Source organism: Epinephelus fuscoguttatus, linkage group LG9 (assembly GCF_011397635.1).
Source record: "Epinephelus fuscoguttatus linkage group LG9, E.fuscoguttatus.final_Chr_v1".
Lineage (NCBI taxonomy): Eukaryota > Metazoa > Chordata > Actinopteri > Perciformes > Serranidae > Epinephelus > Epinephelus fuscoguttatus.
Window position 1 is genome coordinate 28,992,949 of NC_064760.1, and position 17,243 is coordinate 29,010,191.

A 17,243-nucleotide genomic window follows, 5' to 3' on the forward strand; every position below is an offset into this window, starting at 1 on the left:
TCCCTTTCCTTTGCTCGTGACTGGAGCGCATGCACACCCACCCACCCACCCATCCAGTTCATAAAACAAGCTGAATTGGAGGGGTGTGTGTGTGTGTGTGTGTGTGTGTGTAGAGTGGGTGTAAGGGGGGGTCTGTCCAACATCCATGACACATTTCCCTCCCTGCAAGATCCCATTCATTTCAACCTCTGTGTTAAAGTAATATAGTAATCACTTAATACATTAAATAGACACTGGTGGAATGTAAGTAAATTTACTCAAGTACTTTAGTTCTGTACTTGCGTACAAATTTGAGGTATAGTATAGTGACTATTTCCATTTGACGCAACTTTATACTTCTACTCCACTAAATCTACGAGGTAGGCCTGAATAATGTACCCTCTACTCCTCTACATTTATCTGATAACTTAAGTTAGGCCTACTTTATGGTCACAATTTTCATCCCCTACTGTCCAGAAAAAACATGTATAGCTACATTTGGTGATATTTTTGTGTGAAATTTTCTGACAAGCTGAAGGATGAGTTGTTCCTTCATGTCTTTAGAAAAACCTCCCGCTTCTTAAGACAAATAAACAATTTTAAACCCCCTTGGATTAGTTAGAGAATGCTTTGTGACAAAGCTAAAAACGGGGCTGCTGTCTGACCTCATGGAAAGTTGAACTTTGGATATCACAGGACGGAAATGCTCACTGGATATGACACATTGCTGAAAATACACTGCACAACATGCCCATTATTGCACCTGCGATATTAATCCAAAAACATCAGTAAACATGGACAGGGACCACTTTTTTGTACTTTCAGATTTGATACATGAAAGGAGCAGTGGGTAGGATTTGGGGGCATCTAGCAGTTAGGACTGAAACTTTTCCTGCGTGTCAAGCTTGATCTCCTGGTTAGAATTCCTTCAGTTTTCATTGTTCAGGAGGTTTTTACTGGGAGCCAAATTATCTGCAGTTGTCTCTTCCTCTCCAAAACAAGCAGACCCAGTGATTTAAACTGGAAAAGACAAAGAATAAATCAGTTTCGTGTTACAAATCAATGTTTCTCCCACGTTGTTTGCTGTGTCACAGATGGGCCACTAACTCGGCACCTGCTAATGTGGGCTCACCTCTTTTCTTCGATAACGTAAACTCCAGATGTTTAGGAGACAGGAGCCAAATTATCCACAGAGGTCTCTTCATCTCTAAAACAAAAGGTTAAAACACTGAATGAAGCAGTTCATTTAGGAGAGAGAGACTGAAGTAAAGATAATGTGATAATACTCATGAATGTGAGTGTAAAGATTAACAGATGATTTGTGCTGATCAAGATTTAACACAAGTCTTTGGTGCTTGGACACCAGAGGGAGATATTTTGTGATCGAGGGACATCTGAGCAGCAGGATAAATCCCCCATGGAGTCCATGGAGACACTGATGGTGGTGGTGGTGGCTGATGACTCTGGGGCTACTGGCTGCTGAGGCAGATGAGGCTGATGAATCCATAAAGACTGGGTGGTGAAGCAAGAAAGAACTAGAGCAGAGAAAGAACCATATTTAAAATGAGGAGCAGTAAGATGATAGGCTGACAGAGAAGGTGTGTCGCTGTGCTATTAGTTGATTTTGAATCGGCTGATGACTCAGCTGACCTAACCAGACAATGACACCTAGAGATAGTGAGTGAGCATGCATGCAAGGAGTGAATGGCAGGGTTGCTAACTATACTGGTTGACACGAAAACAACATGGCCCTATCTAGAGCCAGTGTTTGGTTTGTGCATTCTAGACTTCTGTACAGACAGTGGTGCAACATGGTGGACTCTGTAGACGAGGACTTACTCCCTTTGTAGATATAAAGGACTCATTCTAAGGTAACAAAAACACAACAATTCTTATTTTCAGGTGATTATACACTAAAGAAAACATACTTATTGTATTATATTCCATATCTGCTAACATATATTCCCCTAAATCCTACACACTGAACCTTTCAATACAGTTTGCTGACAATACTTTTACTTAAATAAGGATTTGAATGCAAGACTTTAACTTGTTGTGGAGTATTTTCACAGCATGGTGTTGCTGCTAGTGTGTACTTGAGTAAAGGGTCTGGATACTTCACAATGTATAGGAACATAAAGGATGTATTACAACGTTCAATGAGAACAATAAACCCAGTGATCAGAGACTGTGTGTTGCTGCGCAGGCGAAGTGAATTTCCATTTGTTGCTTTAATGCAACACTGTTTGACGTTGATTTTCATTTCATTTCATTTTTTTTTCCAAGTCATTTAAATACCTGCTGACATCCATCCAATGGCTCAGCGGGTAATCCTAATACCATCAGAAATTCTCATAAAGCCGCCACAGGTGTACAGCAGTGTCACCAAGGAAGTGCACAAAATACCTCTGTAAGACGCACACAGCCTCTGGAGGAATATTAGAAAGCTATAACGTGATATTTTCTCCTTTGCTCGGCTGTCTTTAACCCACAAAATAATATGTCTAGTCTCATAATGTCAATGCAATTTTATCTGTTTGGGTCAAATGTCTGCTATTAATTTAAAAGTTATCTTTTTCTTTTCTTCCAGACGTTCAACAAACTGCAGCTGAGCAGAGGTGCCTTGGGACTAGCTCAGCATTAAGAGTCTGTAATTATTCTTCCAAAGGGTGAGATGTAATGATGCCTCCAATGAAACTAAACTGCATAGAGTTCCTCCAGCCTCATCCAAGTCCTGTTAACCCCTACCGCCCCCACACATCCATCCTCCTCAGGGAGTCCTCAGAGTGTGATTGAAAAGCATGTAAGAGCACAACATGCCCATAGCGAGCTGCTATGAGCCCTGTTTTATTTTACACAGCGGGATTTTGAAAATTGAAAACCAATGTACCATGTTCTCTTGGAAATAAAAAAGTCAAAGGGAGCATAAGAGGTGTGCACTTGGGTGATCGAGGACACACACATAGTGTCGGATGCAGCTGTGGGTTTCATTCATTTATCATCTGATGTAGCAGCGACTTCAAGGTCCAGTCAAACCTCTTCTGGAGTCACAGAAGAACCAGAATGCACACCGAAGCCAACGCAATAAATCAGCTCTGCTTTTCAGCACCATTTGCTGTAAAATCAATAGTATGCTGTATCTCCTCTTGGAAATCTATTACAACAATAATGACACTAGCTGACTCCAGACTCCTTCATAACTGTGCCTTCAGAACTGTTGAACACCAGTCCACCCATCACACAGCAGCTGTCAATAAGAAAAAATGATGTTGTTATTCTCAGTGATTTTGGAGCCGTGCAGAGCCGGACATCAGGAGTGTGTGGAATAACACAGAGTCAAAGGATCATTGCGTGTTATTGTGGGCATGCGTTTCCCCCCAGATCCCTTACGGCAAACCACCTCTCTGACCTTAAAACACAATGTTGTGATTGAATGGTTGTAATTAAAATGTTCTCCCGGTTTCAGCCCCGCAGCGACCTCGGCTTCAGAGGAACATAAACACTCTAAATCGTGTTGATAGCCTAACAAAGCTACGTCCAGGGAGTTACCAAATCTCATTATGAATATGAAACAGATAATGTCAGAAACACATGAAAACACATGAGTGGCCAATATAACAATAATCTGCACACACAGGCATCCAGACAAGCCAATCAGGCAACAGTGATAACAAACAACAGCCCTCATGCTGGACAGTATGATCACCCCTGCTGTGTGGGATGAAAAGGTTTCAGTCTATAGTCCTGCTGGCTCCTGGGAGACAACTGCGGACTCAAGGACCCGTCCTTGAAGTGTCAGCACTCCATCCGGCCCATCCTCGGGTCAGGAAACACATTACAGATCCACTGCTACTATCATAGGAAGGATGTGGAGTGCGCGTGCAGCCTGCTCGCTCCCTCACTGAAGTCCGTGCCCATTGGCCTGTGCACGACACTGCGCTCTGCCAAGCTACTTTGAAGAAGCTGTCACTGTTCAAGTGGGGGTTTTGTTTTGTTTTAATTGAGGCAGCCAGAATTTTTTATCAGCTGTAGGTCATGCTCACCGTCGGTCAGCGGTTATGGCAAGCTTCCTGACTAGAAGACGGAGAAGTGCTTGAATGTAAATTATTTACAAACTAACTGGCTGTGAGGTGAATGCATTGAGGGGAATTCCTCTCTATTATGATACTGAACTCTTGTATGTTGAAACAAATGGTAGCTGGAGTTGAGTCATTTCTATAACTAGAACTTTACACGATCCTAAATTAATGAATTCCCCTTTTATTGATTTTCTGGCCACTTGAGGGCAGCACTGATGATGGTCAAGGACTGGAACATTTGCTGCTTTTTTCAATCACTTTTCTTTGCTGTTTTTGCACTTTGAGCACCCTTTTTTGTGCACAGATGTTATGAATGAATGAATTAATTTTTTGGCATTAATCTCAGCCTGTGAACCTTTTTCATGGCTGTCCAGCCCAGTTGATTTGGTGTGCGGCTATCTCTTCTGCCGTCCTTTCTTGGTTGTCCATTGTACCTACACACCCAAGATAAACTTTTTTGTTGCCCTAAGTAGGCACACTTTCACAGCAGCCCTTAGACTTTGGCAAAAATGTTAGCAAACAGCTGACTATTTGAACATCCAGCAGACAAAGAGAAACATTAGCGATCATTTGAAGTCTTGTTTTTTATCATTCACTCCCCTTAACTCCATTTTGGTCTCCACCAATTCATTAATGGATATAAGTGTTTCTAATTTTAGTTTTAAACAGATATGAGCTTTTTAGCTGGAAACAACTGCCTGCTGTTGAACATGTTGATAAGAGCTGTGTGAGTGAACCAATACATTATACTATAGGAAGGATTTTCCTTAAAAAAAAACAATGTATAGACTTATACAAAAGTAATATCAATAATCGAGCATGATCCGCTTTAAGTGTGTAGTGGTGAATTTCTCTGCAGAGACTCTGCCCTCTGCCTGTATTTTCTTATTTTATTCTTATTTTGCTGTGTTTGGGACATCTCTGGGCGTGCAGCACCCAGCCAATAACAGGGTGCAAGTGGGGTCAGGACTGTAGCAGCAGGTAGAAGCAGCACTCATCCAAGAGGAAGCTAAAAAAAAATCGCAGACAAACAAAACACCAAATGGACAAGGCTTGTTCTAAAATGAGAGTGAATGTAGGATTGACTTTAACTCTCAGTCTGGATGAGAGTCAGCACCTCCATGTCTGAGGCCACGGTTCTCTGCCAGAAAACAGTGGATTGCCCCCTCCGGGTTGGGAGTGAGTGAAGCGAGGGAGTTCAAGTATCTCGCCGTCTTGTTCAGGAGTGAGGGTATCATGGAGCGTGAGATGGATCTGCGGTTTGGCGCAGCTTCTGCAGTGATGCAGGTACTGTGCCGGACTGTTGTGGTGAAGAGAGAGCTGAGCCAGAAGGCAAAGCTTTCGATTTACTGGTCCATCTACATCCCAACCCTCACCTGTGGTTGTGAGCTCTGGGTAATGACCAAAAGAATGAGATTGCGGATACAAGCGGCCGAAATGAGTTTCCTCAGAAGACTGGCTGGGCTCACGGTAAAGAGCTCGGACATTCAAAAGGAAGCTTGGAGTAGAGCCGATGCTCCTTCAAGTCGAAAGGGGTCAGTTGAGGTGGTTTGGGCATCTGATCAGGATGCCTCCTTGGCGCCTCCCATTAGAGGTGTTCCAGGCACGTCCAAATGGTGGGAGGCCCCGAGGCAGACCTAGAACACACTGGAGAGATTACATATCTTGTCTGGCCTTGGAACACCTCGGGGTCCCCCAGGAGGAGCTGGAGAGTGTTGCAAGGGAGAGGGACGTCAGGAATACTTTGCTCAGACTGCTGCCCCTGCAACCTGGCTTCAGATAAGCGGTTGAAAATGGATGGCTGGATGGTTACCACTAGAGGATGAGGTTTAAAACACTGGGCCGTGCAGGACTCTGGTTGGTGGTTAGCTTAGTGAGCTTACTAAAGTAGGTCTATCAGCTCTTCCATTACAGCAAATGTACCATTCCTACAACAGTAGCTTGCAGTGTTCATAAAAACAGTGGAGGAGGGTGTGGCCAAGTTTGATAGTTGCGTTTACAAAGAGTTACCTACAATTCTTGGATAGTATGCCTTTAATGTTGCCAGATAGAAAACTAAAACAATTTGCAACAAGATTCTAAAGCGCTCTGTAGAGCTGAGGAGAGCTGGGTGATAATTCTGTGTGGATTCGCTGAGTGGTGCCTTTCACATTATACCCTGTGATTTTTCCTACTGTTAATATAAATATATTGAGAAGTACAGCTTTAATGTTTGATGCCTCTAACGAGGCTACCAACCACAATTCAATAACAGTAACAAAATAATATGAATATAATAATATAAAGTTGAATATCAATTCCCTATGGGGGACAAAAAATGACATGAGCTTAGATAAGAAAAATTAAAGAATAAATAAATGCTGAAATTAATACAAAAATAAATTAATAGAATAAATAAATTAAAAATTCAAAGGTTAGGACTGCCTACCTTATTATCATATAGACACAGAAATACAGAAATAAATTGAGTTGTACAAAAAATATAGAAATAAATTCAAGATATTTATTAAGTCCTGTTTACTGACTTTTGTTTATGTATTTACTTCCATATTTATTTCAACATTTATTTATTCATTTTTATTTATCTCAGAATGTATTTATTTATTTTTATTTATTTATCTCAGCATTTATTTATTTTTATTTATTTATGCGCTTATTTCAGCATTAATTTGTTCTTTATCTCTATTTATTTCAACATTTACTTATAAATTTTTATTTTTCCTCAGCATTTATTTATTTTTTATTTATTCATCTCAGCATTTATTTATGTGCTTATTTCAGCATGAATTCGATCTTTTTCTCTATTTATTTCAATATTAATTTATTTATTCCTGTATATATTCATATTTATTTATTTCCATATTACTTCATTTATTCAAAATTGTGTTAATACATTTATTATTATTATACTACTATATTTATTTCTACATTCATTTATTCATTGATAAAGCTATTTTTTGTCCTCCATATTCTTTAAACCAAGAGGCACAAAAGGATTTCCAGAGAGGACACGGGGTCCAAAAGAGTCATATAAACACAGTCTGTCCTCATAATCTCCTCAGCTTTAATATAAAGCAAAGGCTTTCTTCAATTCAGTAGATGGAGCTGACTTGAATCTGTATTTTTAGGTCAAAGTGAATGACTGGCGTGTTGTGTGTTGTAAGCGCACCCACTCCATATAGCCACCGTGCAGGAAGAGCATGTGTTCCCCTGTGATGCAGCTCGTTGTAACATTTTTCCAATCTGCAGAGGACGCAGCAGCATCCTGCTTCGGCGTGCCCCCAGAGGCCCATCGAGCTGCTCAGAGGCATCCCCACTGTCACTCTGTTTACGTGACCTTTCACCTGGCAGGAGGAAACAGGACGTCAGTGCTCTTGTGTGTTTGTAAAGATAATCGACCCAGAGCCCGCCTCCTCTGGCTGCTGAAGTGTCAGAGGCGGCTCATGTATTCATAGTCGTGCGCTCTGCTTTGATGATGCTTAATAACATCCTTGATTATTTCAAGTGAGGTCGTGGAGGAGTGCGGAGTCACAGCTGCAGACGAAAATCAAAGACAGTGTTTATTTAAGAAGGAAAAAGTGATTTGCTTTATTGTTTGCATCAGCAGGTTTTACAGCGATTGTTTGGCTCTGTCAGTTCAACATGTAACTGACATAAACAATGTAAATACACTGCATAGACTGAATCAGCATTTGAGTAACTTCCTTGAACAGTAAACAGTAAAGTGTGCCTTATATCACATGTTCCAATTTAGGCACGATGTACATAAATGTAACACAAAATGACAATTTAACAGCAGCTGCTAGAAGTCGTAAGGTCATGAGAAGCAGTGAGGTTACATCTAGGAGTTCAGCTTCATCAGACAACGTGAAATAAAGAGGCAGAACAGTATCATTTCAGACTAATGTATAAAACATGAAGAACCATTTAATCAAATGTAAAATCTCAGTTAAGTGCACATTTCCTTCATACTGATTGCACTCACTGGTGATTAAAAAACCCCTTTACAAATGAGCCTAAAGATATTCTGATTCTATAAAAGCTTAATTAATCACATTATTTAAAAGGTTGCCCATCTCCATCTATTTAAGATATGTGATTGAAATATATACAGTGAAAATCCAGCCTTAAAATGTAATTTGCCACGTCTAAGCTCCATAATATTTGCCCAAAATGGGTTGAATCTAGTGTTGTTATGTTTCTGCTGATTGCTCCTACAAATCCAATGAGCCTCTTCGGAGCAATTACAGCACAATGAAATTTTATTACACAGTGAATATGGAAAATTTCATAACATTTCAAGGATTTTAAGGCTCATTTCAGATAGAAAACAGATGCGTGCGATGATGATGGAAAATAAGAGATCAATCTGAAATTTTAAACGCTGGGATATAGGACAATAATGGTTTAATGGCAGTGCTGTCCTTAAGAGCTGAGTGATAACAGTCATTGGTCAATAAGTGAATGGACAGCACTTGCATACTGAAGAGCTTTTATTGATTGCACCCATTTTAGCCAGACAGAGCAACAGGCGGGTAGTGGAGGAGTCTGATAGGCGGAGGTTTCTGACTGCTGTCACTGATGCACGGGCTGAAAAAGGGGAACGCCTTGCCCCTCGGCCCATTGGTGAACGTGTACAGCAGGCTCATATCGTCGGCGTTGTAGAAGGACACCCTCCTCTCCTCGCAGTCTAAGAAAACCCCGAGCCTCTGAAGGGAAGAGTTGAGCTGCAGCCTCGTCCACGGCTGTGTGCCGGCCGAGTACTCGCTCCCATTGCGCAGCCGCAGCGTCCAGTAGCCGCTGTCGGGGCTCAGCTTGATCCGAGCGTGCCTGTCGACGGCCTCAGAAGCCACGCCCAGGTCCCACTTGGGTTTGGTGCCCACCTCTACCTCCCAGTAGTGTCTGCCTGACTGGAAGCCCTGAGCAGCCAGAATGTTGACGCACTGGAGGTAACGCTTGGTGTGATCTGTGTGTGGGATCATGACGCTGCATTCGACTGCCGCGGTCTTGTCCCTGGAGACGTGAATGCTCGGGTGCGCTGTGTCGACATCAAACGTTAATGGTGAAGGACCTTTGGAGCAAAACAATCCATTAAATGGTGATAAAATTCAACAGAGCATCACATGTTAAATTGAAAATCTATGCTATCAGTGCAACAATGGTGTCATTACTGTCATTCTGTTACTACTTCAACATAATGGAAGGGGGGCAAATTAAAGGAAAAACCATTATAAAGTATCTCATGGAGTCGGGCCACCACGAGTCTCCAGAGCAGCTCCAGTGCTCCCTGCCAAGTCTGTTCGGATATTCCAAATTAGGCCTCATTCTGAATGAGGCATTTTTTCGCCTGGGACATGTGGGACGTGCTGATGTTATTCAGGTTTTAGAAGCAAAATGCATTAGGAATATGCATCTCAAGTGGGGGTTTTATCACAGTTTGTTGTACACAGACCCACTTGCCAACAGCTTGCAAGGCTGTGGGGTAGAGAGACATGCCCAGAAGTAAGGCCCACATGTCTGCTAGGAAGAGGAAACACTGCTTTTATTGGCCATGTAAAGAGCTCACTCGGAATATTGTCTTTTTCGGAATAAGGGCAAAAAACTGAATATTTTGTGCATGCAAAACAGTCGCTGAGATCAAGATGTACTGAGTACAGCACACGCATAGAAAAGCAAACACAGCATCAGAGACACAGAAATCACTATATAGATTTAAAGATAAAAATTTATATCATTTGGTCTTATGGAGGAGGTAATGGAGAGCATTGCCTTATATGATGGTCCAAAACCTTCCATTGATGTTCAACTGTGTCAAGATCTGGTGAATGTAGGCTGTAGCATTTTATTTATGTCATTTCCAAACTTGCCAAACCATTCAGTGAGCCCTGGTGCACGTAAACGTCTGCTTCTCCACTTTTATTCAGAGTTTGTCACCTGTCTGGATATATGCAGTGTATATATGCTATATAATGCTAGTAATTTTCCCGTAATTACTGTCAGGGTCGAGGCCGAGACAGTTTTCAGCTCTTTTTGTGTCTAATGAAGCACGTCAGAGAGGACATTACCTGGCTTCAAAGACTTGAACATTTTCCTCCATGTGATGTACTGTAATGGGCCCATGTATTTGTTGCTGAAAGCGTTAACATCAAACTCCGGGGCAATATCCACCTGCACATAAGGCCTGTCCGAGAAAAGCAAACATACATGTAGTGAGGGGCGTTTATGCTCAGCAAAGATGACACTTAATTGAGGTAGAAATCAAATAAGCATATGACTGGTGCAAAAATGCCAAAGGTAATCAATCAGTCAAACTGCTAATATGGACACTCACCTAAGCTGGGGGAGCTAGAGGGAAGGAAATGAAAGAAAAATCACATTAACAACTGTTCTTTTTTTCTCAAACTGATGCAAAACTCACATGTCAGATTACATGACACTCTGGGTTTTTATTAAAAATTCAGATGTGATCAACATTTTTGCAGCTTGACAGCTACCCTGAGGCATTAAAACACTTAAGAGTATTCAAACTTTTTGTCCAAGCCGAGACCTCACCTCAGTGAGCACAATGTTCTCAGTGGCAGCGCTGGCCTGCTGTAGTGCTCTCATATTGTCCTCCAGCGCCCTCACAGCCAGCTCTACGGCCTCCAGGTGACGCTGGACTTTCTCCAGCTCCTCCTCCTGCTCTCTTCTCAGCTGCTCCAGCACGCAGTTCTCCTCATCATGCAGGATCTGATGGAGGGCTCTGAATTCCCCTTTGACACGAGCCTGCAGATCTGCCCCGACTCTCTGTGACAGGGAAAAACGATAATGTTACATATCGAGGTGCCATCTTGCTTTCTTTGGATTGCCACATTTTTCATGGACCAGTTGGAAACACTAAGAGTTAGCTATGTTGTTGCCAAGTGGCTTGTTTGTTCAGCTTTTCACAAAAGCACACATCTTTAGAGAGAGACAAACAAGGGGAAACAAAGCTACACTTGACATCAAAGATGTATGCGTCACACAAAGTGGGGAAGGATTTCCTGTTCACCTCTGCACAGCATGCACAACTAAAATCAAGCTGTCATCTTACATCTGCCTCATACGCATTAGATGTGTTTCTGTTGCCTCTGCATGTGCACAGTTTCACGTGGTGTGATCAAGTCTTGTCATTTGTTTAAGCAACTTGGTTCGATGCCTTTCTGCTGTAGCAAATTTGACATCATCTCCGTCATGTAAGACTGTATAGTAAGGATGTTCTACGCATAGCTGACACACAATGAAGTCAGAGGTTAGAAAGACATTTACGCACCCAAGCGCAGGACCATTATGTTTTACATATCAAAGCACAAGCTGTCACTTACCGCCATCTGCAAACACCACTGAATATGCACAGCGACATATTGCAAACAGCCATTAGGGAGCTTCATGTGCATTCTTATCTGTTAAGTGCTGCAACCCCTCGAGTTCCCCGAGGGAGTGTACCTTTATGGTATCCATCTTGTCTCTGTCTCCGCGAATACTGTTGATGAAATCCTCCTTCCTCAGGCGATGGCTCTCCAAAGTCTCTTTCAGTTGTTTCTGTGCAACAATAGGAAATCAAATGAGTGTGGAAACAGAAACAGTAGGCACATAATGAGAGACTGAGCAGAGCATCGAGCACAATACTGAATGACCAGAAAAAAGAACACAGCTACTATAAAATGTTCAGTTCCTGTTGACTCTTTTTAGTCAAGTCCATGGTATGGTCTGAGGATGTACTGTTGTTATATTAAACTGCCGTTTTATTGAAAGATGTAGACCAAATTATTTTACCCACCTTATCTGCATACTGTATGGTTGAGAAAAAACATCAGTAACACCTTGTAATTTGATGCAATCTAGTACAACAACAGCACAAATAGTATGTTTTAATATGTAGAATGTATTTTTTTCTATTCTATGTATGTTTTCCGTCTGTGCACCAAAACATCAAAACAAATTCCTTGTATGTTAAAGCCTATTTGGCAATAAGCCTGAATCTGTTTCTGAACTACAGCCTATAACAAACAGTTTAACATTGCCTATGATGCTGTTTCACTTTCAATGAAGTCTTCACAAGGTTGCAAGGCATCCAGCATAGACAACAGGAAGTGACTGCACGCTGACAAGAAATAGTGCCACAGGAAAGGCCCTTAAAACTGCTTGTTTTTGTGTGTAATAGACAAACCAAGAAAGAAATGTGTTAATAAGTAAGCTTAAGAAGTGTTGGAAGGTGGATTTTATTACCTTTGGACAGACCCAGGCGAGCTGTTCCCCCCTCACAGTCTATATGCTAACCTAAGCTTAGGTTGTTTAGCCTCATGTTTACTAGAAACTGGTATCGACTTTCACATCTAACTCTAAGGAGGGAACTAAATAAGCATATTTCCCAAAATCTGTTTCTACAGAAACAACCATAAAGTTGAATACATACCTTTCTGGTACAGTTTTAAAAAAGATTTAACAACAGTGACAAAGGTAGGATTTATTACGCAAATCTTGTTCAGGTGTTTTATTATTCTGGCAGTGTATATTAGTTTGCCTGTTGTGATTAAGTCATATATCCTGTCACGCAAGGTAATATAAAAGGGAGTGGAGGGTGACCTTTGCCCAAAGCAATTCAAGCGAGATGTGTCCAAGGTGGAACAACAGAGAAATAAACACAGATGTGGACTGAAATGCAGAGCCCAATCGCATTCAACTTACATAACTAAGGTGAACTAAGGTTATAGAACGGTCATTTTAAATCGATTGGTTTACTTAAGAACATAATGTTATTTGTATAAGATTGCCAAACACTTAATAACACTTTCCAGATGACCAGGAATAAAGGCATGGAAGGCAGCCAGCAGGATCACGGTGAAGCATGTAGTAGAAGTGTCAACTCACCTCTAGGTTCTTGATGTAAGTGTCTGAGGTGGTGGCCCGGACTTTCTCCACCATGGCTGTCACAAGGTAGTTGGTCTGAAACTGCTTGGAGCTGAACTCTTTGCGGCATTGCGGGCAGGTCACAGGCCCCTGAGTTCCTCTCCAGTATCTAGAGATGCAGGGTTTGCAGAAGTGGTGCATACAGGCCAACATGACTGGCTCCCGAAACAGGTCACAGCATATGGCACATGTCAAGTCCTCTCTCAGGCTGCCTTTGGTGGATGTGGCGATGGCAGCAGCAGCCATGGTGACGGCTGCTTTGCTCTCCCAAAGCTGTCCACACTGAGGAAGTGAAAGCAAAAGCCTGGAGGGAGAGAGACACAGAGAGGAGGAACACTCCTTTCCTGAGGACAGTTTACAGAGTGTTTGTTCAGTCAGCTGAAATAAAATAAGACATTTATAATTAGAAAGGGCCACATTTTACAACAACAACTCCCTGTTGTTCTTTATATAACATTATGTTTGCTCACTGTCTAAATCATGCTCCAGCACAGTGGACTGTGGGCACCTCCCCTTTCAACACTGCAAATAACTCTACACTTGCTCCTCACACAAAGCCCCCACAAGTGTACACACCAGTCAGTTCAAGTGTAAATATTAATCAGGATGACCATGAGTAGAAATCATGTGATATATCGCGTGACTCTGTAAGCTAGCTTGTTATTTGTGTTGTCATATGAACATTTGGTCAGATGTTTGGTGTGGTTTTTGCTAGCGTTTAGCCTCGTGTAGCAGCCGGTAAAAAAGCAGCACAAAACAAAAAAAAGTAAAACTTAAACATGGTGACTTAATAAATGTTTAGGTAGCAGTTTCATGAACTTACGTCGTCCGTTTTTCGGAGAAAAGCGTGGCCAAATAGTTCACTGTCCCTCCATCTGCTCTCTGATCCCTCGGCTGCTGTTTGGGTACAGGACGTACACGCGTACTGCGCATGTGCGACGTAGAAGCGCGCCTGTGATTGGTCCGTCACAGCAAAGAACGGGATGTGAATTGATCTTAGTGCAGTCAGCTACTTTTTCTGCACTTCACTTGTTTTCTGTTTCACTTTGCACTGTCACACTGCTATGAACTAAAACTGTATGTCCTAATTATATGTAATCACATCTTTTCCAACACAGTTATTTAATATGGAACAACAGGTTCATTACCACTGAGAGAAAAATCTAAATTTAAAGCTGAACTTTGTGTATAACTTAATGAGTCCTGATGGAAACTTGCTATCCTTTGAAGATTTTTCCAGATAATTTAACATTAGTGTTTCAGAAAATAGCATGACCAAATAGGGCTGCATCTGCTTGTTAACGATACTGTAAAAAAAAAATGCAACTGGCTGTTGAATCCCCTCTTCATGTGAGTTATTTTCTAATACTTCTAATACCTCCATTAATAGTATGGCTTCAAGTTTTTAAAGATAGTAATAAAACATTTGTTCAACCAACAATAACCCTTCTATTTTCACTCCTTTAAGGGCCATTCTGACTGATCATAAGATAAAATCTTTAAACCGTGAAACCACAATCGCACTGTGAAAATCCCATACATTGCAACCCTGTGACCAAATCTGCACAGCAATTCCCATCCGTTTACTTGGTACGATATGAAGCAGCTTGCAGTTTTCTCTGATTGTACCTTGCTTGCTCTCTGTATAAGTCGGTGACGTTAACTTGATGGATAAAAAAATGTGATAACAGAGTGATAAGAATGGTTTTTAAACAAAAAACTTTGGGCAACTTTAACACATGCTCTGTATGGAATAATACAGAGGTTCCTTTAAGGGAAAACTACTTTTCATTTTACTTATCATGTCCTGTTGCTCCTAAAGCCAAAGAAAAATGTTTGAGCAATATACCCTGTTAACGACTTTCTGCACAAAAGATTAAAATTTGAGGTAGACCCTTTCACCTTTCGTTCCTCAGAAGATGAAATCAATGACCATCAATTTTTAATGTCCGTGAGTAAATTTGTTTTGGTCTGATACCCACAACTGGCTGTCATTAAAAATGGATAACATACCATAATTTAGTCACACAGATATAATTCATTTTACAACCTGGATGCAAACATTTCAGATGCTCTTAATCTGGTTATCATTTTGGGTAAATATCACATTCATATCATAAGTGTAAAAGATGTGCTCCCTCTTTCACTGCGTTCATATATAACTTTGCCAACTACTCAAAGAAACAGTCTCTTGCCTTGCTCCTTTGTGGTGATATTTTGTTTACCTGATTGTTTCTCCTTATTTTTTTTTTTTTTGTCTTTTTTGTTTATGATTATGCTGTAGCATAATTTTTACCATTGCTGCTAATTTATTTTATCCTTGAACTTGTATTCCCTGACTTGTTCTATATTTTCTTTGTATTAAATAAGAATTACAAAAAACAAACAGATTTTAGAAATCCCAAAAACAACCCCTGTAAAAAAAGATTGTGATGCCACAAAAACTCCTTTGTATTTTTTGATTATTTTCTAATTTTATCAGTTAATCTAACTGATCAACTCTGCCCTTATTTGTGAATTTTATCCCTCTGCATGATTGTATAAGTGTTTTAAAGCCACAATCATATGTTATAAATACTTTAAGTCCCTTCATTAGGCTATGATGTGATTTAAAGGACCACTCCAGCAATTTAGTATTGCACTTCCAGACACTTCCAGCACAGGTTGAGGTATACTGACCGTCAGGGGGCTTTCACATCAAGGACCCGGGCCCAGATCCCAGTATGCCAATCCGTCCCTGAGTCCACATGAAAAGGTGATCTCGAGTGTGGTTCATGTCAGTTCAACTCAATAAGTTTTATTTATAAAGCCCAATATCACAAATCACAATTTGCCTCACAGGGCTTTACAGCATATGACATCTCTCTGTCCTTTGGACCCTCGCAGCGGATAAGGAAAAACTCCCCCAAAAAAGCCTTTTAACGGGAAAAAACTCATGTGAATTCTCCTACAAATCTGAGGTGAGCATCAACTGTACCAAATCACTACAAGGAGTTATGAAGCATTCTCAATTTTAAACTTTTGCCCTTAGAGAAAGCCATATCCAGCTTTGCTGCCGCCTTCGACCTGCAGTCAGAGCTCCAGTGGGAGGAACGGGAGCTCTGCACCTGACAGCAGCGTCTCTTGCTCCAGCCAGGAGTCGAGCCTTGCCTCGCTGCTTCACTGGTCGCTGATGACAGTCCCTGTGGCAGCAGTGTCCATCTGCGGTGCCCTTTTCTACAATGTAGCACAACAAAAATGCAGCTTAGATGACAAGTTAATCGGGTACAGAGCTTATAATCGTACCTAACATGGAAACACACTGAGTCTCAAGAGTGTTTTTCATTTTACCCTAAATGCTTTGGTCTTTCAAACACCATTCCCCCAGTTTTGTAACACAGGCTTTTTGCCAAAGATTTGTGGCCTAATTTTTTTCAGACTTTAAAAATATCTCCCTAGAGCCACAGTAGATAATAATACCCCATGTATAAAATCAGTGAAGTGCGTCTGTGATTAAATAATGTTTGCCTGACATCCGCTAGCTATAATTTACATGTGCAATAGACACATACTCTCTCTCATGTTGTTAAAACCTCAAAATTCCCAGAAACAACACCAAGGACACGGCCTTGGTGTCCTCAATGAAAGGTTTAATGGGACACCTAATTTGATTGTCCTTAGTACCATATATTTGGACTTGCAACTCGATCAGAGATACAGGATCTGACCCAGATCACTTTTACTTTCCTAGCCTTGTGAAAAGTATACCAGTAGGTGGGGCATCCCACACAAATGTTTACTCCAGGAATCTAATTTGCAGACTTCACAGACAGTCCATCCTTTCAAATCAATATTTTGAATCACTGGAGAACTAAAGGCTGTTATCTTGGTCAGGCAACGCTCTCCACCTGTCAAGTTTAACCTATATGCGAGATAGACCTAGAGCAAAAGGGAAAAAAGGGGGGGGTGCCTGAATGGGATTTCTCAGCTTGACTGTCCTCCACTCTCACATTTTTGAATTCACACAGCCTGCAGACAAGACCCTCACAGATAGAGACAGGAACCCGAGCAGTGTGTGCACTGTGAGTTTTGTGCCTGTGCGACGTGAGGACGCCACGGTCTCTGATCATGTCATCAGATCAGTGGCACCAGTGTTCTCAGAGGACCTGAGCAGAAACACTGATCAGATGGAGAGCAGTGGACCATAAATAGAGAATCCCAGGCCACATGGAGTGGAGTCCAACACACTAATTAGGTACATGTAGATTTATATGGGCA

At 41.3% G+C, this 17,243-nt stretch overlaps 1 protein-coding gene across 1 annotated transcript; it reads right to left on the bottom strand.

Moving 5' to 3' along the window:
* Positions 1–7,622: 7,622 nt before the first annotated feature.
* Positions 7,623–13,304, bottom strand: trim105 (tripartite motif containing 105). Its single transcript, XM_049586363.1, has 6 exons — positions 12,948–13,304; positions 11,523–11,618; positions 10,611–10,844; positions 10,390–10,403; positions 10,124–10,239; positions 7,623–9,129 (listed from the first exon to the last, which is right to left on the bottom strand). The coding sequence occupies exons 1-6, from the start codon at positions 13,230–13,232 to the stop codon at positions 8,570–8,572; spliced, it is 1,305 nt and encodes a 434-aa protein (XP_049442320.1). The 5' UTR covers positions 13,233–13,304; the 3' UTR covers positions 7,623–8,569.
* Positions 13,305–17,243: the final 3,939 nt, after the last annotated feature.